This window comes from Azolla caroliniana, unplaced genomic scaffold, assembly GCF_043228905.1.
Source record: "Azolla caroliniana isolate FFs.n. ecotype wild unplaced genomic scaffold, voAzoCaro1.0.p SCAF_16, whole genome shotgun sequence".
Taxonomy (NCBI): Eukaryota; Viridiplantae; Streptophyta; class Polypodiopsida; order Salviniales; family Salviniaceae; genus Azolla; species Azolla caroliniana.
In genome coordinates this window covers 8,240,192-8,266,013 of record NW_028230451.1, presented here as the reverse complement: position 1 = coordinate 8,266,013, position 25,822 = coordinate 8,240,192, and the positions used below count along the sequence as shown (strand labels likewise).

At 36.5% G+C, this 25,822-nt stretch overlaps 2 protein-coding genes across 3 annotated transcripts; one reads left to right on the top strand and one right to left on the bottom strand.

Annotated features, from left to right (window-relative positions):
• Positions 1-4,050: 4,050 nt before the first annotated feature.
• Positions 4,051-6,380, top strand: LOC147853917 (ras-related protein RABA2a-like). Its single transcript, XM_087332374.1, has 2 exons — positions 4,051-4,286; positions 5,544-6,380. The coding sequence occupies exons 1-2, from the start codon at positions 4,110-4,112 to the stop codon at positions 6,033-6,035; spliced, it is 669 nt and encodes a 222-aa protein (XP_087188500.1). The 5' UTR covers positions 4,051-4,109; the 3' UTR covers positions 6,036-6,380.
• A 2,056-nt stretch (positions 6,381-8,436) lies between these two features.
• Positions 8,437-13,417, bottom strand: LOC147853916 (serine/threonine-protein kinase STY13-like). Of its 2 annotated transcripts, XM_087332373.1 has the most exons (7): positions 13,307-13,417; positions 12,532-12,832; positions 11,529-11,661; positions 10,632-10,827; positions 9,784-9,908; positions 9,541-9,699; positions 8,437-9,295 (listed from the first exon to the last, which is right to left on the bottom strand). In XM_087332373.1, coding segments are annotated over exons 1-7 (1,281 nt in total). In that variant the 5' UTR covers positions 13,308-13,417; the 3' UTR covers positions 8,437-8,929. The 2 variants fall into 2 exon arrangements, with proteins under 2 accessions (XP_087188499.1, XP_087188497.1); XM_087332371.1 differs by lacking the exon at positions 13,307-13,417 and having other exon boundaries at positions 12,532-13,262.
• Between the last annotated feature and the right edge of the window lie 12,405 nt (positions 13,418-25,822).

The window sequence follows — 25,822 nt, the reverse complement described above, 5'->3', positions numbered from 1 at the left end:
GGACGGATGAATGAGTTGAGGGAGAAGTGGAGTTAAATGGTGTGCCACGATTTTTGCGAGCAACTTATAGACAGTATTGAGAAGAGTAATGGGCCGCCACTTGTGAATGTCGTTGGCATTCCCACCACTTTTAGGAATGAGATGTATCATCCCCTGTCCAAATTCCTCCGGCATGCTTCCAGAGGTAATGATCTCCTCATATGCCTGGAGGAGGTCTTCTTTAATAGTGCCCCAAAGGCATGTGAAAAAGTGTGGGGTGAGACCGTCAATTCCGGGGCAGCTCTCGGCATCTAAATCAGTGAGAGCCTCCCATATCTCAATGATTGATAGGGGACGCACGAGCCAGGTATTCATTTCCGGCGTGACTTTCTCAGGTATGCTTTGGAGGATAATATCATCGCTTATGTCTTCCCCTGTAGCTATAATGTCTTCGGTAAGTAGGCGGCTATAATACCTTGTGGCAATATTCCTCATTTCATCGCCATCCTCAGTGGTCGTTCCATCCTCCCGGTTGAGGTTGCGCATCACAGTTCTAGCGTGCCTCGGGCCTTTGGAGCGGAAGAATTCCTTTGTGGTTTTGTCCCCTACTCGAATTCATTGCGCCATGCTGCCATGAAACTCCATGTCATATATTGCCTTTTCTGCAATGCTAAGTTCCTGTTTGGCCGTGGCGACTTGTCCTACGATCCAAATACAGGATGGGTATCTCTGTTGGAGTCGTTGTAAGGCTATTAGTCCCCGTTTTGTCCTCTATCGCTTCTCCTGAGCATCCTTGCGTCTGGTCTTGACAATCTCATGTAGGAGAGTAGAGGCTCTTGTTAATTTAGCTAAAAGTTTGTCCGATGCTGATGAGCCATTGACGGGTAATGACCATTGGTTGGATAGTTGGTCCTTCACGTCTATAAGTGTGTAAATAGTGTGTGGGATGCAAGTCTGGAATGGGCCCCATTTTCGGTGCAATTGAAAATGACCAGCTATCGGGTAATGGTCAGAGAAAGTTGTGCCTAGAGTTATGCGACACCACCCTCCCTTCACTTCTAAAGCCTCCCCCACATAAATGTGGTCAATGCGAGATAGGGTGGGTCCACTATTCCGCCTGTCTGATCGGGAGAATAGGAGAGAATCCCTTTTCCGTTGGAAGTTGGCAGAATGCCAGATGTCTCACAGGTTAAGGTGGACACATAGCTTCTCCCATTGTTTGCATTCCCTTCCTTGTAGAACTATGGGGTTGTTGTTGGAGCTATCATGAATGGATTCGATCATATTAAAATCCCCTCCAATGCACCACTCTTCCGCACCCACTACTTGTAGGTGGATGCGGTCCCAGAATTATTGAAAGCCATAGAAAGCATGGAGGAGGTGAGATAGGTCTGATTGCTGATTGGATGAACTATTAATATGCACAAGTGATGCTAGAGGAATTTTAGGATACTCTAGGAAGTATTTTGAAAATTTTAAAATTTTCATGCACTTTCTAAATTGGAGGTTAATTTGGTCTATTGAATCTTAATATTGGGGATATTTTGATTCTTAAAATTAGTGATCAAATTTTTTGTATTTACTGTATTGTATGCTATAAGTCATCGAGTACAATAAGCACATCTTATTGTCACACATCACACATCGTACAAGTACATATTGTATTGTATGAGTTAACAAAACTTTGATAGAGAACAAATATCTTGTAGATGGTATGCTCATTTGGCCATATGAGCTTAGCGAAGAGGCTTATGACACTAATGCACGAGTAGTTGGGAACAATATGTACATGAACATGCATGCAAGGAAATTTATATGCAATATCCAAAATTCTTAGGTTATGCATGTAAATTGAAGAAGGCATTATATGTATTACCAACAACGAACATCAAGTGCTTAATTGCGCATGGATTTGAAATATCAAAGTTTGTGTATATGTTAGTTAGTACAATGGAATCATTCTCATTGTGAATTGTGTGGATGTTTATATCCTTGAATGCTCAAGAGACATCAAACATTTGTTGGAGGGATATATTTAACCTTTGGTTTGAAGAGAAAGAGAGAAGGATAGTATCATAATTCATTGAAGTAGACACGTATTGCACAATGCTTAATATGAGGAGTCACGGTATGACAAACACTTTTTTGTATTTTTTGGGCTTTAAGAAATATATGATGATTAAGTATTCAATTTGTATGATTTCATTATCTTTGTGAGGTAGTTATGTTTATTTATGTATCTTGTGTATTTTCTATAGTAATGAAATGTATAATAATGAAGCATCATGCTACTGATAATGGATGGTAAAGTGAAGTGGAACTATCAACCACCACGGTGGTTGTTCCCTCCAAGTGTACCTAACATCTAGATGGGTGCTGCCATGAAGAGCGAATGGAGGACATCTATGTTGAATTCTGCTGGTATGAGGCTCACGTGGAGAATATGCGTTCGAGTAATGCTATACACATCGAATGATGTGGTGCTTTGGAGTTGTTTTTTTGTTGTTTCATCTACACATATTGTTTTCCTTTGACATGCAAGATGTCTTATAAGATATGAGTTGTAAATTATCCTTTGTACATTGCTTAACTAATGGAAGTAGATTTTTTTTTTGGAAAAAAAAAAAAAATGAAGCATCATATAGAGCTTTTCATTATTAAGACTTGTATGTCAAATGACATATTAGTTTTTGCACTCTCATGTCATATGACATACATCTTTAAAAAATGCCCATCAAAAAACTTAAAGACTAACCCGTCAAATTCAGGCCTTGATTGGGACATGTTTGCTATGTGATAAGGGGGAATTTTTTTGCCCTTTCTTTTGACTAGTTGAGTTGATTTTCACATTGCCATAAAATCAACAAAAATCATAACCTTGCATGTACTTCTTTTAAACGTATAATTATGTTCTTAATACTAATTTCACAATGCAATCGAGAGCCATTAGTGCTTTGATAAAACATATATACATTATTGTCATGATAATGCCCAACAATGTTTTTGGGAATCCTCTAATACATATAAGCAAATAAATTAGTCATAATAACTATTGCATATATAAACAAATAAGTTTACTAATAATTTGGCTAAATGTTATTAGTTATTAGTTCTAGTGTATGGAATCTTATAATATGCAACAACATATACATAAGCTTACCAATAACTTTGTTGTATAAACTATTGGGTGATTAGCTCTAGTGTGATGAAATCCTCTAATACAAGACTCATAATCTTCTATGTAGGATAGTTGCAATTTTAACACTAACGAATATCGGAATCTTCTATTATAATACATATGAGCAAATAAATCCAGCTATAATGATAAAGTTTTGGACTCTTATGATATAAAATACACACACATACACACACACACATATATAGACACAAATAAGTATAGTTATGGGAGACAAGGTTTCGGAATCTATTAATACATGTAAGCATAAGATAAGTTGAATTATAATTGTTGCTACCTCTTAGTTGAAGCGACGAATTTCCCGAAATTGTTTTTACCCATATAACCAATCAACTAAAGCGCAGTTATGATTTCCACGGCACGTAATAAGATTTGGCGATATCCCCACAAATAAGTATAGTTGTGGAGGACGAGGTTTCAAAATCTTCTAATACATACATGTAAGCATCAAACAAGTTGAATTATAATTTTCGCTACCTCTTAGTTGACGCAACGAATTTTCCGGAATTGTTCTTGCCCATATATATATAACTAACCAAATAAAGCACGGTTATGATTTCCATGGCATGTCATAAGATTTGGCTATACCTCGTAAATAAAAACCAAAAACAGAACATGAAGTAGCGAACGACACGCGAAGCATAATTTGGTAATTTTCCCATAAAATGTTTGCAGCTATTTTGACTTTTTTGAGAATTGACCAATGACATTATTATTATTCTTCTTCTTTGGCATTGACAATTCTCTCTCCTCCTCATATGCATGTATGTATGTATTGTCTTTAATGTTTTCTTGACTGTTTACGGCTCATCTCTCTGTTTCTTGGACTTTTAGGGTTTACCCCATCAGGCAGCAAATCCTAGAAGAACAAAGAGAAAGAAATAAGAAGGAAGGAAGGAAGGAAGAAACAGAAAAGGGGGTTGTAAGGAAGAAGATGCGGAGATCTCCGGCGGGAGGGGACGATGTGGAGTATGACTATCTGTTTAAGGTGGTCTTGATTGGCGATTCGGGCGTCGGTAAATCGAACCTGCTCTCTCGCTTCTCTCGCAACCAATTCCACCTCGAATCTAAATCCACCATCGGCGTAGAGTTCGCTACCCGAACCATCCAGGTATTCTTTGTTGCTTTGTTCCTTCATTCATGAATCTATATTGTACTCTCTCTCTCTCTCTCTCTCTCTCTCCTGTGATGAGATGGGATGGGATGGGATGGGATGGGAGGTCATGTCAGGTTGAGATCATGGCGCGGGATGGGATGGGATAAGATGAGATGGATTGAAATGAAATCGGATGAAGGTTAGGTCGATGCCATATTATGGCCCGTCATGTCTGGGATGGGATATGATGCGATGCAATGCAATGCAATGCGATATATATCTGCATGAGAGAAAAGAGAGATTAATGTCAATGGGAGACCAAACTCGGCCATTGACACAAGTCATGATCACAAATATGAGAGAGAGAGAGAGAGGAAGAAAGTGATCATTTTAACATCCTCTCGAGGTCAAACCTAAATTTGGTAGATCTAGTATCCAATCCATTCCATGCCAGTTCTGGGCAGCAAATGGCGCAAAAAGGACCTAAAAACTGACCGTCGATCATAACTTGCTCTAAAAAGCTTGACTACAATGATTATTAGATTTATGGGGGAAACATGTGATGTTTTCTTTGGTGTTTTGGAATTCATTAGTGATTGATCACTACACATCTGCAAAGCTAGGTTCCCAAATCAATTCCCCTTAACAAACTGTCGGCTGGAAACAATTGCATCAAATATCCACAAACTTAGAGCGTGGATCGCAGAACCTCTACTGTCTGTGAACCATACATACATGATATCTATCATGTATAGGCAACCTCCTTATCCCCTGAGATGTAGCGGTAAAGAGCACCATGGCCTTGTGTTTCCCATGGTTAATTGAAACTCAACACTAGCCTTTCCAAAAGAATGTGTAGAGTATCCAAAGTATCTTTGTAAGCCCAACAGGAGAGTCTGCTATTAGCACAACATCATCCACATATAACATATACAAAAAAGGTAATCCTAAGTGCCAGACTAAATTGAACAACCTCTATTCCAATGTCTCATAACAATATGGTCAGATCTCAGGCATGCATATAGCATCCGAAAGAACGGGCAGCATATCTACTAGATTTAAGGGTATTTTGTAAGTCAAAAGCTTTTGAGGAAGTCGATAATTCAACCGTAAATTCAAGGCTCTGGTGATGGGATCCATAGAACCTCGCTCCTCAATGAATAGCTGTGGTTGAGAAGATATGATCCAAATGTATAGAATCATCCTTTTGAGTTTTCTTCACTTCTTCCTCCAGTCAGACAAAGTTTTAAGATATAATGCTGGTATTTACAGGTGGATGGGAAAACCATAAAAGCTCAAATTTGGGACACAGCAGGACAAGAAAGGTACAGAGCCATTACCAATGCATATTACAGAGGGGCCGTGGGTGCCCTTATAGTATATGATTTGACAAAGCAATTGAGTTATGATCATGTGACAAAATGGTTGAAGGAGCTTCGGGACCATGCTGATGCGAACATAGTTATCATGTTAGTGGGGAATAAGTCTGACCTTGTGCATCTTAGAGCCATTCGGACACAAGATGCTGAGGCGTTCTCGGAGAAAGAAGGGTTGTCTTTCATCGAGACCTCGGCATTAAATGCTTCAAATGTAGAGGTAGCATTTCAAAACATATTGAGTGAGGTTTACAACATTGTCAGCAAGAAAGCACTGTCTCTTGAAGAAGATGCTTCATCGATCGCACCAAAGGATGGGAAAGTAATTGCTGTTGGTGATAAGTATAATACCCAAGATAGCAATAAGAAAATGGGTTGTTGCCTTTGAGGTCTCTCTCTACATATAAAGGTTCTTGTGAGAATGGCAAAATTTGGTGGCAAGCACAAAATTTTACATCAAAAAAACAAATTTTCTTTCATTTCTTTGGCTATGTGGCTATGGTGCTCAATATGAGTTATCTGTTATTTATCGCGGCACTATGCAGAGTAGATGATCTTTTCCGGCACAGAATGAACTTATTATGACCGCATGATCTATGGCACACGTTGAAGATGTGCAATCACAAATCAAATAATATTCTATCCATTTCTTATTCTTATGTTTCTTTGTACATGGTAAATGTTTAAGATCTATGATTCATATGTAATGAAATATCTTTATTGTTTCCAAGTTTCTTGAGATTCTGAACAATCTACTATATTTCTTGAGTATATGTTTTCTGACCCCCTGATAAATCGAGAAAACCAAAGTGTATGCATCAAAATGTTCAGAGACAATCAACTGGTTTCCTTGCAAGTTGTTATACAAATCCCTTTGACATATCTACTTGACAAATCCCTTTTCATGTAGCCGCATAGACATTGTACCTTGCTATAAGCGGTGTGGTAATAGCACCCTTTCCTCTATAATCTTACACCACATTGATCCATCAATCTCTTTTTGTCTTTCAACGTACAATTATTAGACTGTAAAATGAAAACATCTTGGAACTGTGCCCATGGCTATGTGATGTACAAGTCACTTTAATCAGGTATACCATTATTCCATGGCAGGACAATCATATGGAAAGGTCAATACAAAGGTCCATAATGTGAACCCGCATCAACTGATTTCCACAACATAATCCAAAAGAAAACTTGGTGAGAATGCCTAATCCTAGAACACATACAAAACACATGTTAGAGCATTCGTTTACCTCTATTGAACCAACATAGAGAATTTCTTTTGCTTGTCTAAGGTGGCCTATTTGAGGTTAGATGACCTTGCAACCCCACCAAAACCCATGTAGGTCGCCCTCGAGGATGTTAATTGATCTATATATCCATCCATTTAGAATTCAAAGACACTAGAAAGCAAATATGCCTTGTCTATTCTATTATTTACACACCAACAACCCATGTATAATTGGCCTTGTGAGTGAGTATGCTAAATATCCATCCATTTCAAACACAAACATTAGGAAGTGGGTAAATTAACTCTTTCTTATATCCAACAATTACGTCTTTATTTTCATGGAGGGATGTCCTATTCTTTGATTCTTGTCTTTTGTTGATATAGATAGCTCATAGAATAATAGAAGGGTGCATCCAATAGTGCTCGAGTATGAAGCATTAGAAGAATCTCAAATTTCATTGCACTATCTATATTTGAGTTTCTTCAAAGCTTATAACATCATTTTATAGCGGTGTTATACGTGCTCCCCTATTCACAACATTTGCTTACCAAAACCATAAATAATTCCAGAAATTAAATTTCTGACATGCATAGGAATGAATTTGTCTCTCTTAGCCTTTAGGTATTTTAGCTACTGGCCCCTAAGTATACATCTATATTTGAGCTTTTTCAGCTTGTAACATCATTTTATAACATTGTCATATACATGCTCCTTATTTTCATATGCTTGCTCCCTATTCACTAGCAATGGGCCTAGTTTGGGTTCAGTTCGGTTGGTTTCTTGGCCTTGAAACCAAACTGTTTACAGAAATTTTAGAACCAAACCAAACCGGTTTATCATAAATCAAAACCAAACCAAATCATTTTTTTGAGATATTGATTATCATACATATTATGAATCTATGTGAAAAAATCATCATAAATTTGGTCATCATACTTATCATACATTTAGTTTTCACACTTATTATAAATTTGGTCATCATACCTATCATAAATTTAGTCATCGTACGTATCATAAATTTGATAATCATACATCAAAAGGACACTCTACTTATAATGTATATAAATTTTAAAAAGTTAGAGCCTAGAGGTTTAAAATTAAAAGTTGAAAGTTAGCCTAGAGGTGAAAATTTGGGAATATTTTTCAACCTATAATCCTATAATCCTATAAACCTTTAAACCAAAACCAAAACCGCTAAACCGTTAAATTGTTAAACAATGAAATTCAAAACCAAACTGGATCATAACATTTGAAACCAAACCAAACGGTTTATTTATTTTTGAACCAATAAACCATTAAGCCACGGTTTAACGGTTTGGTTCGGTTTGAGCCGAAACCGAGCCCATTGCTACTATTCACAACACTAACCCACCAAAACCTAACATAATTCCAGAAATTAAATTTGTGGCATGCAAAGGAATGAATTTATCTTTTACACAAAAGGAATAACTAATGAATTTGAGGCAATGGAATTAACTAATGAAAATCGCTTTAGTAAATTTGTGGTATTGTCTTATATTCTATCATTTCATGCATATATAATGAAACCCTGCAACTGGTGAAGAAATATATTCCTGTAGGATAGGCATTTTGGCACATATGGAGCAGATAAAGTCGGTTTATGATGGTAATCAGTTTTATAAGATGTGTTCAACATTGTCTGAAGACATAGATGATGAAACGAACAATTTAGCAACATTTTCCTCTTTTAAGAGGAGAAATAAGGAAGTTCCAAACATGCCTTTGACCTTTTCTTTATAAGAGAGTTCAACGAAAGGTTTACAACCCATCTTGCAAGTTGTAGATTCTCTTTCATCAAGTTAATAGATACTCTTGCTTCTTTGCAGTTGAAGCAGGTATAGACCATGAACTTGCAAGGATTCTTTTCCTTCTTTTTTATTGGATTACCCAGATAGATACACCAATCAAATCTGATCACCAACTATGATGCAGATACCAAAGTTATCTGAATCAAAATGGATGTGTTTCTGTGTATATGATATTTATCACAAAATTACATTCGATAAGATACTGTGGTATCAATCCTTCAGCTTATGATACGCTCTCCAGTTCCTGTGATGCGACATCTTTTGAGTATAGTGGAAAGAACACCCTTTGATTTGTTTTGTGGAATACTAAGATTGGTTCCTACAATCACTTCTTTTTCTTTTGATGATGAAGAGTCTTTGGTAAACATGATTTTTGAACTAGGCATGCTTTTTGATACCATTTCTCTTTGCATTATTTCTGAATCTCTAGGTGGTGTTGAGATTGTCAAAAGAAACGAGTTGAGCATGCAAATCACTTCCTTGAAATTTGGTCGCATTTGAGGATCTTCAGCCCAACACGACTGCAGGATAAATACCAGCTCTTTAGGAAGATTTAAATCTTCGGAAAGAGAGGGCCTTGTTCCCTACAAAACACACAACCACCTTAATGAGATTATATTTGCATTTTACTATCAAAATGTTTATATAGGAACACCCTGAAAAAGCTTTAATATAGAACCTTAATGAGATTTAAGAGACAGCATTTGTACGGTAAACAAAATTTATTAACAGATACCATAAGAAACCTTATCATAACCACCATCTTAATGAGATTATTCCACTTTTCTTCTAAATGTTTTTATTTAAATTTGTTTATCTTCAATCGCACCTTAAAGGCAGCTGCATAGGCTGCCTGTAAGTTCGACATACCCTCAAAGGGCATCCGATTTGTTAAGAGCTCCCACAACACAATAGAAAAACTGTACACATCTACTTTATGATCATAATGCTTCTTTTCACCATTCCGTAACGTCACCGTACTATATAGCTGCAGATCAGAGAATGAATTGAATCAGATCTCACTATAGTAAGAATACAGATTATCACGTCCATACATTGCTTTGTCTCCCACCTCAGGTGCCATCCACCTATAAGTCCCTGTCTCTGCTGTCATCATTTCATTTAGTGTTAGCTCCCTTGCATGTCCAAAATCAGCTAGTTTCACAGATTTGAGGTCTACAGTTAAGAGTAAGTTATCTGCACGAACAAATGCCACAATTAGGCACTCCTAATCAAGAATGTATATAGGAAACATTACAAATAATGTGTTTACATTATTGTATTTTAGAACTTACGCTTCAGAATGAGTTAAAGATATTAAGCACCATCAAAAGCATTCATTAGAAACCAGAGTAAGTGACAAAGTTTAAATGCCATGCATCAATACTTGGTAGCTAATTTAAAAAGCTTTATCAACTCCAATTTTGATTTTATGTCAGAATAGAAAAAGAATCATCGTAGGCCAAAACATCTAACATCTAAATACCTCTAATGTTCTTGCATATTTACCAGAGTGCACCTTGGTACTTACGCTTCAGAATTAGTTAGAAGTATTGGGCAATCCCAAGCATGCATTAAAGACCAGCATAAGTGATAAAGTTAAAAATTGATGCACATTAACCTATACTAGTAACTAGCTCATTTAAAATGCATACAACTCAAATTTTGATTCTCTGTCAGAATAGGAAATGAATCATTGTAGGAATAAACAGCTAAGACCTCTAATGTTCTTGGATATTTAACAGAGTGCCCCTCAGATATTCAATTATTACCAGAATGCCCCCAACAGTGGTAAACATTTTGAAGACTGAGGGCTCTTCTGGTAATGATTGAACTTTGAGAATTCATTGGGGTGTATTACAATTTGTCAACTTGTTACATACAAAAGCCTTGTTAGAGATAGTACTTGGAAAGCAATACCTGGCTTCAGGTCACGATGAATGATTCCATAGCTGTGAAGGCATTCCATGGCTTGGGCGATGTCCAACGCATAACTCACAACCAGATGAAGTTCCAACCTTCCAGGTCTTTGATTCATCAGATGCTTGCGAAGAGAACCTCCACGCAAGAGCTCTGTCACTACAACCATTGCAGGTTTCTCACATGCTCCAATGAACTGTTAATGCAAATAATCAGAACTCCTTTTATGACAAGATCTGATTCTTGCGTTATGGCATGTATATAATCAGTGCTACAAATTGAACTCACAACCAATCGAATCGTGAAAATAATATTTCACAGTGAGCGTATAGGTTGGAATCACAACAATTGCATGACAAAAATAATTTTCCAGCATCTCAATTACACAAGTTGTGAATCAAAATACAATCATATTCTTAAGCATTGCAGGTTTCGCACATGCTCCAATGAACTATTCAAGTAAATAACCAGAACACCCTTTAAGGCAAGTTGTGATTCTTGCATTATGACATACATGATCCACTACTACAAACTGAAGTCACAACCAATCAGATGATGTACGTAATATTTCATGGTGAGCATATGGCTTAGACACACAACAATTCCATGAGGAAAGTAAGTTTCCACAATCTCAACTACACAAGGAAGTTGCGAATCAAAATATAATCTTATTCGTACGCACTGAAGGTGAATTATTATGGCACTCTTATAGTTGTGAATCAAAAATAAAGAATTATTCATAGCTATTACAGCTTAATGATCTCTGTGCTGAATAAATCATTCTAATATACCATCAAAGCTTTATCATCAATGTGCTTACCCAGTTGTGAATCAAAACTTAATATTTTCTTAATAATCATGCTGGCTTGTAGAAAACCTGGTGCAGAAGATACTCACTTTTACCAGATTCTTATGCTGGACTTTTTGCAGTAGAGCGATTTCTCTTGCAAAACGTGATTCTCTCTTGGCTATTTCCTTCACGGTCTCACCCGGCTGGATTATTTTCACAGCAATTTCTTTGTTATGATATCTATTCAGAAAGAAAACAGATTTTAAGAATTCTAAAATTCTTCCATCAAGTATAGAGCTATCAAACATGTTCAAGAATGATTTGTCTTCTGTTGCAACTCATATTATAGCATAAATTACAGAGAAAATTAACAAAAAAATTCGTTCTTTCTGTTTAAGTTTGGTTTCTGATTCAACTCATATTGGCCAAAAATAAAGTTCTCATTAAGCTAGGTCTTCATTAAGCTAGATACCAAAAACATATGATTCAACCGTATCTCACATTCAAACACAAACTACAGAGAAAGAAAACAAAAAATTATCATTCTTTCATCAAAACCTAGCTAGCAAACTTTGTTTTACATTTGTCTTCTGATTCAATCCATATTAGAAAATAATAAAGTCATCATTAAGCTAGCTCCAAATATGTTTAAGCAAGTTGATTTGTGATTCAACTCACATTAGAAATCAAAATCCCTCATTAAACTACACACTAAGCATGTTTAAGTTGATTGTTGATTCACACTGATATTAGAATACAGATTACAAAGAAAATAATAATGATGAATCTCATGCAAGGTAGATATCAGACATGTTTAAAGTTCAAAGGTGATTCAGCCAACTCGTATAGGAAAGAATCATAATTTCTCATTAAGGGACCTGGTTACCATGTTTAAAGTTCACTTATCATTCAACTCATGTCAAAAAGAAGTAAAGAGTTCTCATTCTTTCCCATTATTGAAAACATGCTTTCAGGTTTGAATTATGCACTCAACACTTGAACTAGAGAACAGAATATAGTATTTTTATAAAGAAAAGAACTGTGCATATTTAAGACTTGAATAATGGGTAGATTTTCAAACACATACAAAGGAAAAGAATGGATACATACTTGCCCTCATAAACCTTGCTATAAGCTCCCTCTCCGATCTTAGGGCCCACAAAAAGAAGATTCGCATTGATTAACCAGCCATCTTCTATATTCACTCGTTCAGAGTCAGTTGATGAAGACAGCGAAGAAGAAGAAGAAGAAGAAGAAGTTCCAGAACTATGTAAGGTCAAGCAATTTCTTGCTACTTCTCGTTCTGAAAGGTCCGTCCCATAATTGTTTCTCGATGAAATCATTATACTTCTTGACGAACCTTCTTGGCTCACTACACTTCTTGAAGAACTTGTTTGTCTCAATCCTTGCACTTCTTGGCCAGAATTCATGAGAAGATCAAAAAGGATTGCTGTACAGCATGTAGTAGAGCAGACTCTTTCATATGTATATGTATGTATACAACAGATCCATAATAGACTCTGGTTATCTTTAGAGATCCATCATGAAAACGCGTTTTTGTCTAGAATTCAACGTCGAAGAGAAGGTCTTACATAAGGGAGAATAAAGAACAAAAATTATTCTATCGTTTTGCGAGAAACAAAAGGATGCCCTTTAAATAAGGATTTGTTTTTACAAGCTATGGAGCTTCATCAACAGCTCGCTCTCTTCTTTATATGTGCATATCAGAGAGCATACGCATAATATATAAATAGAAAACGGAAGAAGAGAGAAGAATAGGAGGAAAAACAGAAGAGAAAGAATAATTTTCGCCTTCAGATCAATATTTTCTGCTTGATTTTTAAGGCGATAATTAGATATAAATAAATAAACCGGAACCGCTTACTTGGAAGCTTTCATTGGCTGCTGCACAAATCAAAGAAATCAAGCTCTGTCGGTGCCTGTGTGTTAGAGAGAGCGGGGGCGAGGGAGGGAGGGAAATGAGGTATCGTCTTTCATCTGTTGTTTCTGCATTCTGCTTTCTGCTTTCTGCTTTCTGTTTGATTCTGCAGAGAAGGAAGGGGAGGAGGATATGATCATCAGGACGGTGATGAAGACGACGGATGGGGCATCAGAAAAATGAAGGAGTCAAAGAAGAAGAAGAAGAAGAAGAAGAAGACCTAAAAAATAATACAATTGGCTTTCCTGAGAGACAACACAGACAGAGAAGGCATTCCTTTAGAAAACAAATATGTACATACATACATACATACATACATACATACATACATTATACATACATATCCATGTATACACATACCACATGCATCACATACATACCACATACATACACATACACATACACATACACATACATGTTGGGATTTCGCATGGGCACCCAACCATCTCGTCCGCGTGTTCCGCTTCGGCTTGCGTTCTCTGTCTATGATATCAATCCTTACCATCTACACCTCCATTGGTGGTTTTGCCCCTCACTAACTGCCTCCGACTCTTGGCTCTAATGCATCATTCACCCCACAAACGCACATACCAAACCTCCATAAGATCACGGACAACTTCAATAACATCAAATTTCAAAGTATGTTTATTACATGACACATTTGGCAAATAAGGAGCGCAATTTGGAATACCATAACACATTGGAATCCAAACTTATGTATCTTATGCACAAGTAGGGTCATGCTCTAACTTCCCATTTACGCAAACTACTTAACAAAAACAAGATATAAAGCTCCCAAATCATCATCAAGATTGCCCATCTTTGAATCTTTCCTATTTTGTTCTGTTCATACAATGTCTCACATTGATACAAAACTAATCACGAGTACTAAAAAATTATTGCCATCTATAGTGATGTTTTCACCACCAACAATCGGTGAAAGCATTTATTTTTATTTTACACTTACGCTTCTTGTAAACCTTAATTCGAGATAAATGTAACTCAACTCACTATCCAATGAAGTGTGAACAATATTATAGTTTCAACTTTCAACTTGCCTATGATTGCTCAAATTATTGATTTGTAGTAGACATGTTTGAGATTCCAAGGATTGACATATTCTTTGCACCACATTCCTACAAATATTCACTACCCCCCCCCCCCCTAACCCCCTTCAATTTAGCCCATTAGTAGGTAATTTCAACATAGGACAACATTTGCGCTACATTCATAATGCGGTTGAACATTGACAATGTTTTATACATGTATTAACTTTCTAGATACCATTCTACAAGTAATGTTTTTGTATGTTTCGTCATGATAGTTGCGTTGGCAACTAATCCATACAAGGATACCTTTCGTCACACCTATATCCACTTGAGACCGTGTCTCTTTAAACTAATAAGTGTAAAGTGCTAAATGCTTCTTTATGCACTATAAATGTCCATTTCCTTGTGGGTATAAACAATTCCATTTTGAGAGAATGAATTTTCAGGGTTAAATCTAGTAAGTAACCCTATCACCAATGTGACTGCACACATGTACATGAATGGAAACAATTTTCAATCTCAAACATGATTTTTTTCACACATAGAATAGTGATGGTCGTCGTTACATATTTGTGAAAAGAAAACTCGACGATCAAACGTTTCTTACATTCTTTTATTTCTAATCAAACAAGGTACAAAGTCATTGTTGGTACTAACCCTCACCTTTTCAAATTGTATTGCATATGATTATTCATAGCATTGCATGAGTACAAGTTGTCTATTGGTTGAAGAACCCTATTCCTAGTGGTTGAAGACAATAACATTACATGGTGACAATGTGCTAATGAGAGGTACAATATCACATTGTCTACACATTTGATGTATTGTTTAAGATTACGTGTTTCGTAAATGGACATTACATTAACACTTTTCATTGACCAATACTAGCTCCTTTTGCATTTGAGTCATATCTTTTGATCTCCGTTAAGATTTCTCATTGTAGTCTAGTGATGTGCCCCTAGCTTGGTGTCCCCGAATTTATTCATGCAACCATGGCCACATTCCACTCTTTAAGGATAGAGTTCCTTGGATACAAGCAAACATACATACATTTTGAATATTCTCCTCCATTTAGCATGTTTTTCATCCACATTTCGTTTTTCAACCCGTGCTTTCAAGCGCAAAGCTTATCCATGCTTTACGACTTTCACAATCAATCTTAAAAGCATGGATTCATCATACTCTTCGAAAGCAGTTTGTATTGAATTGTTGTTTCCGAGGAATTTCTTTCTAACTGATATATTTATACAAAATTTGGATAGGCATATTGGATATCATGATCTCCATTCCCTTGGGATGTATAAGCAAGCATAACAAATGAAGCTATTAGTTGTTGAAAAGTCATTGTGTGACTTTCTTCGATGTTTTCAATAGATGTGTGCCCCTCGAGTTCCAAGATAATGAAAAGTGTAGAAAAAATCAAATGGCATGCATTTTTTTTCCTGAATAAGACAATGTGATGTCAATTCAAAACATAAAGATATAAACAACCTCGTAAATCATTTCAAGACTACATGTTAAAAGCCCATGTGGATCATGTGGACAAGGTTCAGAAAATATTTATATAAACAATGTTAGGCATCGGTTTTGAGTTTTTTCATGGGATTGTGGTGATTTTAAGAGCAATCACAATATCAAAGAAATCCAAATACAATGTCAATCAAATTGATGGCAAATTGATATTTTATATCGAACTCATGTTTCTTTCGTATCCCATGAAGATAATGACACTTTGATGTTTATATCCACACCACTTTGACAAAATGCTAGTACTTAATTGTTAAACACCAACGATCACACCCTATCATTTAGGAGAATCACGCCCCATTGCTTAATATATTTGTTATTGTACGAGATGTATGGAGAGTTGAGTGTAATGAGTGAGGGTGAAGAGGTTTAATGTTGTTGTATGTATGTGTAATGTATACAATTATGACTGTGAGTGTGAGTGTAATGTTGTTTTTCTTGAGAGATATGGAAGGGAAACTCTCACTTTGGGAGCTGGATTTTAATTATTCCTTACATGTTGGGAGTAATGATTATGATTCACATGCATATGATGCTTGGTAAAAGAAGTATATTTTGTTTTGAAAAAAAATAAAAAAATAAAATTGTAAGATTCTGGGCAGACAAGCTCAAGTTGTAGCCTTCGGGTGTTTTTCATCAATACTGCTGAAGAAAATCTTTGAAGGAAAAAAAAGTGTGCATGTGAGTGGACAGATAAGAAGAGGTGTGAGTGAGTGATTAGTGTGAATGGCCAAGGGGGCTTGCACCCCTATGCAATGCTTATCAATCTCGCCATCACATCATTCATCATTACTAGCATCATCATCGCTAACCCTATTCCTATCTTTATCACCATTATCTCTAACCCTAACCCTAAACCTACAACATTATTTATTGCACTGTGTTTCTCCACCTCAAACCATAATATCTAATATTTAAGCGTCACTACACAAGAGAAGTAGATAATATCTAAAGGTGAACAAAATGATGCATCTTAGATGTCTGATATTTCGAAAGGCCCTCTTTTAGGAATACATATACACCACCACCCAATTTATTAATAAATTTCAAAGAAATAGTCTCTAAAAAAAACAAAATGTCATTGAACTCGATTTCCAAAATCATGGTATATGCTTCGAGAAAGGTGTAGTATCAATTTATTTAGGACACATACGAAGTTGACACTTACTACACGTGATGTGACGTCTAACTTCCCAAGATTTAAAAACAATATATCACGTTGTTGAGAAGCGATCTTAAAAGCTTTTGGCTATTCAAAGAAATATCACACTAGGTCAATGTGGAGCGAGCAAAGAACTTGACTTTTCAACCATAACTTGTAACTAAGTTCTTAGATTCCTATTTATTGGCACGATAATTACTTTTGCATAAAAAAGGATTCATAGCTTATTATATTCTTATGACTCTAATCAATTTGCGGAACAAATTTACTTCAAAGAAAAAGGTTGGTTGGGAATAAGGAGATGGTTTTAAAAATATAGTTGCTAGAAAAACATGTGCATGAGCTATCTAACGGCACACATCACCATTATTAATTCTAGTTTGACACAAACACTCGGTGATTGTATTCATTAACATGTTGTTATGGACATGTAACATGAGTTTAATCATTGTGGTTGGATTCGTTGATATGTTTTTCTCCATCTGTAACATAGCTTGCTTGAATAGTCAATTTGCTCATGATGTTCACAAATGTTCATTTCGTATGATACAACAAAATATTAATGATTGTTTTACAAGTCATGTTGTATATAGTGATCAATACTCTAAATTGTTCGATGGACCCTTTTCTTTTAGTGAACAAGTTGTGGATGAGCTTCTCATTGCCTCGTGGCAAGCCCGTTTTTAATGTTGGCGAGGATTTGAGCCATGTCCATGTTGAATGAGCTCTTGAAATTGGAGTTATTCGGTAATGTCTAACCATTACATAGGCATGACTTTGCATGACCCTCGCATGAGCCATACATGATGCAACTTTACCTTGCATTACCATCCCATGAACCATACACTATGACGCGGCTTTACCACATATTCCCTCATGCCAATGCCAATAGCTTATTTCTTCTCAACTCTTCCATTATGGCATTTCCTCTTTTCAACACTAGGAAACTTTTAGACTCAACATTGGATGGTGTGAACAATATCATGCCACCAACATACTTACGCATTAGGGGGAACTAAATGATTTAGTGGATGTTTCTAGAACCTTATTATATGCCTACCATTAGAAATATCTTGGTGAGAGGTTTCCAGAACATCAAGAATCATGCAATTTCAATTTGTGGAGTTAAAGTTGTGAAATTTTTCTCTAAAAAGCTTCCCTTGAAATGTAAACTACTCCCCTCAAAAGCCTCATCATAAACCTCTTTACTATTGGTCAAGTGAGAAATACTTTGGGAAATTCCAATGGCTTAAAAAGGCCAAGATTGGGTCCACAATTTGCATGATGAGAATGTGAAATCAGATAATTAATATAGAACTAAGCTCTCTAACACAAATAAACATCTAAATATGTCCTCGTTTGTTTGAAATGCATTAGAATCGATCATTAATATTATGATGTTTTTTTTCTCGAGTTCAATAGAATATTGTGTGGTACTTCTGTGTAGTTTCCATGCACATGACACTGAAACATTTCTATGGATTGATGAAGTTACACCTCAACGTCGATATCGTTGGCCAAATTATCTAGACCTCTATTTACTATTAGTAGCGAATTGGGCAAGAGTGGTTGTCCATCACCCTTGAACCTTTGGTCTCACAACCCTAGTATAACTAGCACTTGCACACACACACACACACACACACACACACACACACACATAATCTCTCTCTCTCTCTCTCTCTCTTTGGTAAAAGCACACAATTATATTAATTGTATGTAAAATCCACTTAATCACAACACTTCAGGGCTCCTCTACCTATCATATGCCTATGTAGGGAGAGGAACGTTATGTAATGCTACTAAAAAACCTGAATATGCATTTGAGGAAATGATCCCCACATGCTCTAACATCCAAAAATTCCACATGAGAATACCTTTAAGCTTCTTTATATAGGCTTTCACCCCATGTCTATTATCAAACATGAAAGCATTACGCATATTCCAATTGTGTTGTAGACCCCAATAATGTAAAAATTGGAACAATATCTCCATCTCATCATTTGATCCATTTTGAACATATTGAGAAAAAACCCATCGTTGAGGTCTCAAACAACAATGGGTTAAAACTTTCCAAATGTTTGATAAGTACTTCCAAATGGTACACACTATAGGACATTTAATGAACCCATGTGTACTATCCTCCAATGGAACGGTGCAAAAGAAACAAGTGTCATACCATAGTCCTCGTCTCTTTAAGGCCGAACCTAATGGGAGCCCACCAATCATAACTCTCCATATGAATTCCTTTGCACGAAATGGTCGATGGGAATGCCAACCACGTTGTAATACCGTGCGTTTGACTTATATACATTCCACAACTTCATTGATTTAGGAGATAACCAAGATAATGATGATACAATGTATTTGTAGTGACCTGTAACAAGCGTGTACCATCTTGTAACCGCCAATCTACCCAAGGTGCAAAATTGGTTTTCAATGGCAAAGATCCTTGCAACAATGGTATATCATGTAGTTTCTCCCAAATAAATCCATAATTTGGGGGAATACATAACCATCTCTTGGCATCTTCAAAATCCGACAACCTTTGAGATTCATTATCAACCACATCTTCCAAATGTACAATCCCCAATCGAAATAAACGATTGAATTGAGATCTCAACTTCTCTTTCCCATGCCAAAACACTCGAGAAGAAACAAGCAATTCGTTTTGTAATGAATTACAATATTCTCGATCACTTGATGGTCCCCATTCAAAAAGAGATAATGCATCTTGCCACGATCTTACCAAATGTTGTCCACATACAGAATGTCAAATCATTAGAGGAATACTTCCATTCAGTAGTGACCACCATGATGCTTGAATCTTTGGTTTCCCATGCACCAATCCTTCATGCTCAATAAAATATTGCATCATAGATATCCATGGTTGATCTTGTTGACATATATCTCGTAATAATGTAAATCTACGAGCCATCAAATGCCTTTCCAAATCCAATATTACTGCACCACCTAACCTTTTAGGAGTAGCCAAATGGTTCCATGAAATCCATGTAACTCCCATCATTTCTCCCTTCCGCCACAACATGAACCAAATAGGTTGTAACATGCTTTGTAATGCCTTCTTAGTCCAAGGAAGTAAAGGCAAAAAATATTAACATGGGTATCAAGATACATTGCACCACTTTCAGTCATACATGAAAGGGTCATAATTGAGACTTCCAATACATAAATTTGTCCCTCAATTTATTACCAATCCAATCAATCAATTGAACATTTGTAACATCAATGCCCAATGGATAACCCAAATGTCGATAAATTGAACCTCGTGTAATCACTGACCCTCGCCATCCCAAACATTCCAAATCACTCTCCATACAAGAGATAAGGCGAGACTTCCTCCAATTTATATACAACCCTAAAGCCAAAGCAAATTGATCCCAAACTTGCATACTCCTTTTAAGATTTTCTTTTGAGGCTTGTAAAAACATAAAAGAATCATCTGCCAATGCTTGTGCCACCAATTGTCCACCACAAGGAAGATGCAAACCCACAATATCACCATTGGCCGCAAGATTTGACAACATTACAAACAAAGGATGTGTAACAATAGCAAATAACAATGGGCTTAGTGGACATCCTTGCCGCACGGATCTAGTAAGAAACACTTTCGAAGTGACTCCGCCATTAAGCATCACACGAGAGGTTGCATTTTGCCCTAGCAAAAAGATAAGTCGACACATACGAGGACCGAACCCCATATTATACATCACACCTGAGAGGAAAGACCAATTAACATGATCATATGCTTTTTCCAAATCTAATTACACCATAACCATTTCTTGATGTGTATGTCAAGCATAATCGCTCGCCATTTGAACATTCAAAACATTATGCAATATATTTCTACTTGTAATAAAACCATATTGAGATGGATGAATAAATTGAGGTAAGAACTTCTTAAGTATGTTGGATAATATCTTTGCAAACACTTTGTACAACCCTCCCATCAATGAAATAGGCCGCCATTGATGAAATGACTCCGGAGATGTTAGCTTTGGTATCAATTAGATTAAGCCCACCTTCCAACTCTCAAGCATGAAACCAGAATCCCAACATTGTTGAAACATTTGTGTGAATGGACTCTTAAGCATGCTAGCATACTTCTTAAAAACTTCATTTGTAACACCATCCCAACCAGGGCTTTTACCATTTGGAAGGTGTAACAATACCTTTTCCACCTCAGCTTCTTCAAAATCAGCATCCAATTCTTGACAAATATTTGTATTCACGACACTCCCAACTACATTATAAAACTCTTGTCGTGCTTTCAAGACATCCTCATTAATAATCAACTCTGGCCCAATCAAATTCTTAAAATGAGTAATAATCAATCAATCAATCTATCTAGATATATATATATATCTCTCTCTTTTTATCGTAATTAGCTTACCCTAGTGGTAAGTCGATAACACTTCAAACACCATGTCTTGGGTTCGAAACCCAATTTCCTCACCTCTCTATTATATACTTCATATATATCTCTATTTCACTAGATGCCATTGTGGAATGTAGGGGTTGAACTAATGACCACCTGGTCTCCATTGGGCAACCTTACCAACTGAGCTACATCCATCTGGTCTCTCTCTCTTTCTCTCTCTCTCGCGGATGCACAAAAATCTTGTCACATATATGAAGGATGCAAGAGGATATACAAATGTATAACCACTCTTTTAGTGATGAAAAAGATTCAAACCAATTTGGGAAGTTACTCCTACAAATGTGCAATAGTACCAGATTGCTTATTGCAAATAGTGTATCCTTATGGCCCAATACTAATAGTTCTACATGTAGAAAACACAATGGAAATAGTGTAATCGACTATGTGCGACTTTCTGAAGGTATTTTGGACCATATACATAACTTCTCATTTGGTGAATTGACACTAGAATCCGATCATAAGACTTTATGTATTGACCTCATATGTAGGCATAGGTTTGATTGTGAGAAGGCCATTGGAGATAATAAAAAACTACACTTGAGCATGAACCTTAAACAAGCACCCATGTATTCCAAGATGGTTGAGTATATGTTACAAATGACAAAGATACAACATGGTGTCACACTAGAATGCAAATGGGAAGCTTTTAAGAAAGTCATTCTCTCATGTACAAACAAAATGTTTCTCGACCAACCACACATCTTGGAAATGCATTAAGAAATGTAGTTCAAAGAAAAAATGGTTTGATAAAGAATGCCATGAAGCTCGAAAGTGCCTTTTGATTTTTGATGTAGTTACGGATAAACAAAATTACCAAAAGCATTTGCATGAGTACAAAAGGTTTATTCAAAGAAAAAGAAGAATGTGGGAAGTTACTCGAGAATTTCTCTGAACACAAGAGAAAGCACATGCATGTGCTAAATTTTGGGGAAATCTAAAGGGGAAATGTGTTGAGAGTTACGGTGACTTAACACTTCTTGACTTGGCTAAGCATTGTAAGAATTTATACGAGCCATCTCTTTTTAGAAAGATGATGTCTTATGGTTCTCTTTCGCATATGTCTCATTTCGTTACAATTGAAGATATATGCATAGGACTTAAGAAATTGGCCTCTCGAAAGGCAAGTGATCTTCAATGTATAAAGGTTGAAATGCTGAAATGGACGGGAAAGAAGCACATGCACGGATAAGTGATATGTTTAATCATGCATTGCAACATGGTATGTTGTGCAATTGGACTACAAATTGGATCAAACCTTTTACATAAAGGTGGAGATGTAAATAATGTAAACAACAATCGAACCATCATGGTTGGCTTCCTAATGACAAAACTATTTGAATGCATAATGGAATTAAAGATAAGTGCATACATTGAAAAAAAAGGTAAGAGAGCTTATGGACAAACTGGTTTTCAAAAACACCATAGCACCATTGATCACCTTGTCACCCTTTGAGTATTAATGGAGGAAAGTCGCCTTAGAGGTAAAGGTTTATATTGTTGCTTCGTTGACTTCAAGAAAGCTTTTCATATGGTACCTTGTGAGCATCTTTGGAGGCGAATGGAGAAACTTGAGGTGTCAAGTGAATATATGCTTGAAATTTCCCAAATATATGAGAAGGTTATATGTTGTGTGCGCATGAGAGACATGCTTTCAGATTTTTTCAATAACACTATTGGTGTTAAGCAAGGATGTCCACTCTCACCAACTCTATTTGGTCTATGCATCGATAAATTGGAAGAAATGGTTGCCAAATTCGTAAAGGAAGAATGTGTTGAAGAAGTTGCCATTGGGAATGTTGTCATTATGCTTTTGCTATATGCAGATGATGTTGTGGTTTTTGCAAATACTTTAGGAGATGCACAACATATTATGAAGGCATTGGATTTTTTTTGCATGCATACTAAGTTAAGTGTAAATAGCTCTAAAACAAAGATTATGCTTGTGAAGAGCCAATAAAAAGATAAACCATGCATTATGTACAATAATGAGCCACTTGAATGTTTGGAAAGCTTCAAATATCTTGGCCTTGAAGTGACTTCAAATCATAGATGGAATGAATGTGCTACACACTGCTTAGAGGTGGTAAAGAGAGCATATTATGCATTTGAGAACACATGCAATCATGGTGATATTAAGTGTTGGGTCCTCAAGAAATATCTTTTTCACATTTTGGTGACACCGGTGCTTCTCTATGGGGTGGAAGTATGGGGTGGTAGCATCCCAAAATCCACTTGGAAAGAGTTTGAAAATATCCAGAAACATTTTCTTACAAAGTTTCTACAAGTTAAGAAACAAACGCCATACACTCTCCTCTTTGAGACGGGATCACTCCCCATTGAGATCGTGGCCATGGAAAGGGTTGTTGAATACATGCGTAAGGTGAAAAAAGTCCCTCACATCGACTTCCTAGAATGGAAACAAAAAGATCCAAAAGACACATAAAAACAAAATTTTGTGTTCCAGTTGGATGCAAGATATGGAAAAGTGGTTTGGTAGATGGGATGCAACACACTTGCTTAATGATGCATCACTAGATTCTACTGTAAATGAGGCGTTTTTGCAATGCCAATGTATCATGACATGGGACAAATGTGGCGGTTCACGCTTCACCCATTATACTATCATGTTGCATCTAACTACAAAACGATATTCTTTGCGGAATGGGGAAATCACACACATCAATACAATGTTAGAGCCCATCCCGTTGTCTGCTATTCAAACCATTGCTTCCATGTGACTTAGCTCACATGCATTGTGATGTGAGATGGGGCATTTGGTACAAGCGATGAGAGTGGCCAACTATGTATACTTTTCTCCAAACAAGTTCGAGAGTCTGAGTATCACACTTTGATACAATGCTCTGCCTATGATCATATTCGACCATGCTTTCCACAAATCTTCGACCAACCTCAATCTTTGCACGAATTTCTCTCACAACCACAATGTGCAGTCTCGATTGCAACATTCATTGGTAAAGTGCTTGAACATCGAGAGTCACTACTCACTTTCACATGTATCACGTGAAATGTAATATTTTTGGTCTCATATGTCATATTTTACCTCTGAAGATGATAATAGAATCTATCTATCTATCTTGTTTTAACTCTCTCTTAATAGAAGATCATCCATAAATACACATACACATAAGAAGAGTACAAGATCAGATAAATAACGCTTCTATTATGAAGATATATATGTCACACATACAAGAGGTAGAGTTATTATGATTTGGCTAATTAACACTTAACCTTAATCACTCTTTGTCTCAAGTGGAAGATTGAGAAGCCTACCAAAGTTACCAAAACATGACTTTTATAGCTTTTTACAATGAGATTTGACCCCTTTCACATTAGGGTGGCCATTTGGCTATAGGTTTTAATTGAGATTTACTATCTCCCACCTTTTTTTAGTGTCCTATTTAGCTTTATGTATATTGTTGGTGTCGAGGCCTTTGTGCATCTTGAACCAAATGACCCGTACTTAACAATTGGTATTTTATTTAATGTATGTTGATTTTTTATTGCTCTCTCGATAGTGATTTGAACATGGCATGTCATATATGTTTCACTTTATATCATGGTTTTATGGTCATGTACACGCACAATGACCATCATTTGGCTTTACCATGTCTGATGACATTATTGGGCAACTTAAGCACATCCTTTCCATCGTGCACCATCGACAATAATCATACTCATTTAGGAAACCACCATCACACATAAGCCATGCTATCATTTTATTATTATTATAAGAATTAGGTCAAAGCTTTGAATGCATGGTGCACTTCTCCACCATTTTATGTCGAAAAGCCCATGGTATAATGTATATTTATTTTGCAAGCTTGCCCAACGAGCAATTCTCAATGAACATTCATATATTGGAAAATCTCTATGAACAATCTCAACCTATAAATCGTGAGGGTGATGCCATGAAAATTTTGGAATTAGTAGGAGAAATTCAAAGGTCTTCTAACCAAAGAGCATGTAGAAACATTAAAATTGTACCCAAAGTGGAGTAGAACCTTCCAACACCCCTTACCTGGTAGGAGGCAGCGAACCACCATTTTGGCTAGCAATGCTCGACTCTGCATTAAGGGGTCTATGAGGCCAAGCCCCCCTTTGGCCCACGGTTGTGTTAACCAATGCCATGACACTCTGGCGGCAGCCATCGGGTTGTCCTTTCCTAACCATATAAACCCCCTGATGGCAGCCTTAACCGCGCGCAAGCCTGAAGGGACCATAATCCAGCACGAGACTGAGTG

What these genes read in the sequence shown, in the direction of transcription:
- LOC147853916 (XM_087332371.1), bottom strand. Translation starts at nt 12,851, where the DNA reads ATGAATTCTGGCCAAGAAGTGCAAGGATTGAGACAAACAAGTTCTTCA. An exon ending in AGCATAAGAATCTGGTAAAA is followed by an intron (nt 10,828 to 11,528) that starts GTGAGTATCTTC and finishes TTGCATTAACAG; the next exon opens with TTCATTGGAGCATGTGAGAA. An exon ending in TCATCGTGACCTGAAGCCAG is followed by an intron (nt 9,909 to 10,631) that starts GTATTGCTTTCC and finishes TTGTTCGTGCAG; the next exon opens with ATAACTTACTCTTAACTGTA.
- LOC147853917 (XM_087332374.1), top strand. Translation starts at nt 4,110, where the DNA reads ATGCGGAGATCTCCGGCGGGAGGGGACGATGTGGAGTATGACTATCTG. An exon ending in TCGCTACCCGAACCATCCAG is followed by an intron (nt 4,287 to 5,543) that starts GTATTCTTTGTT and finishes TGGTATTTACAG; the next exon opens with GTGGATGGGAAAACCATAAA.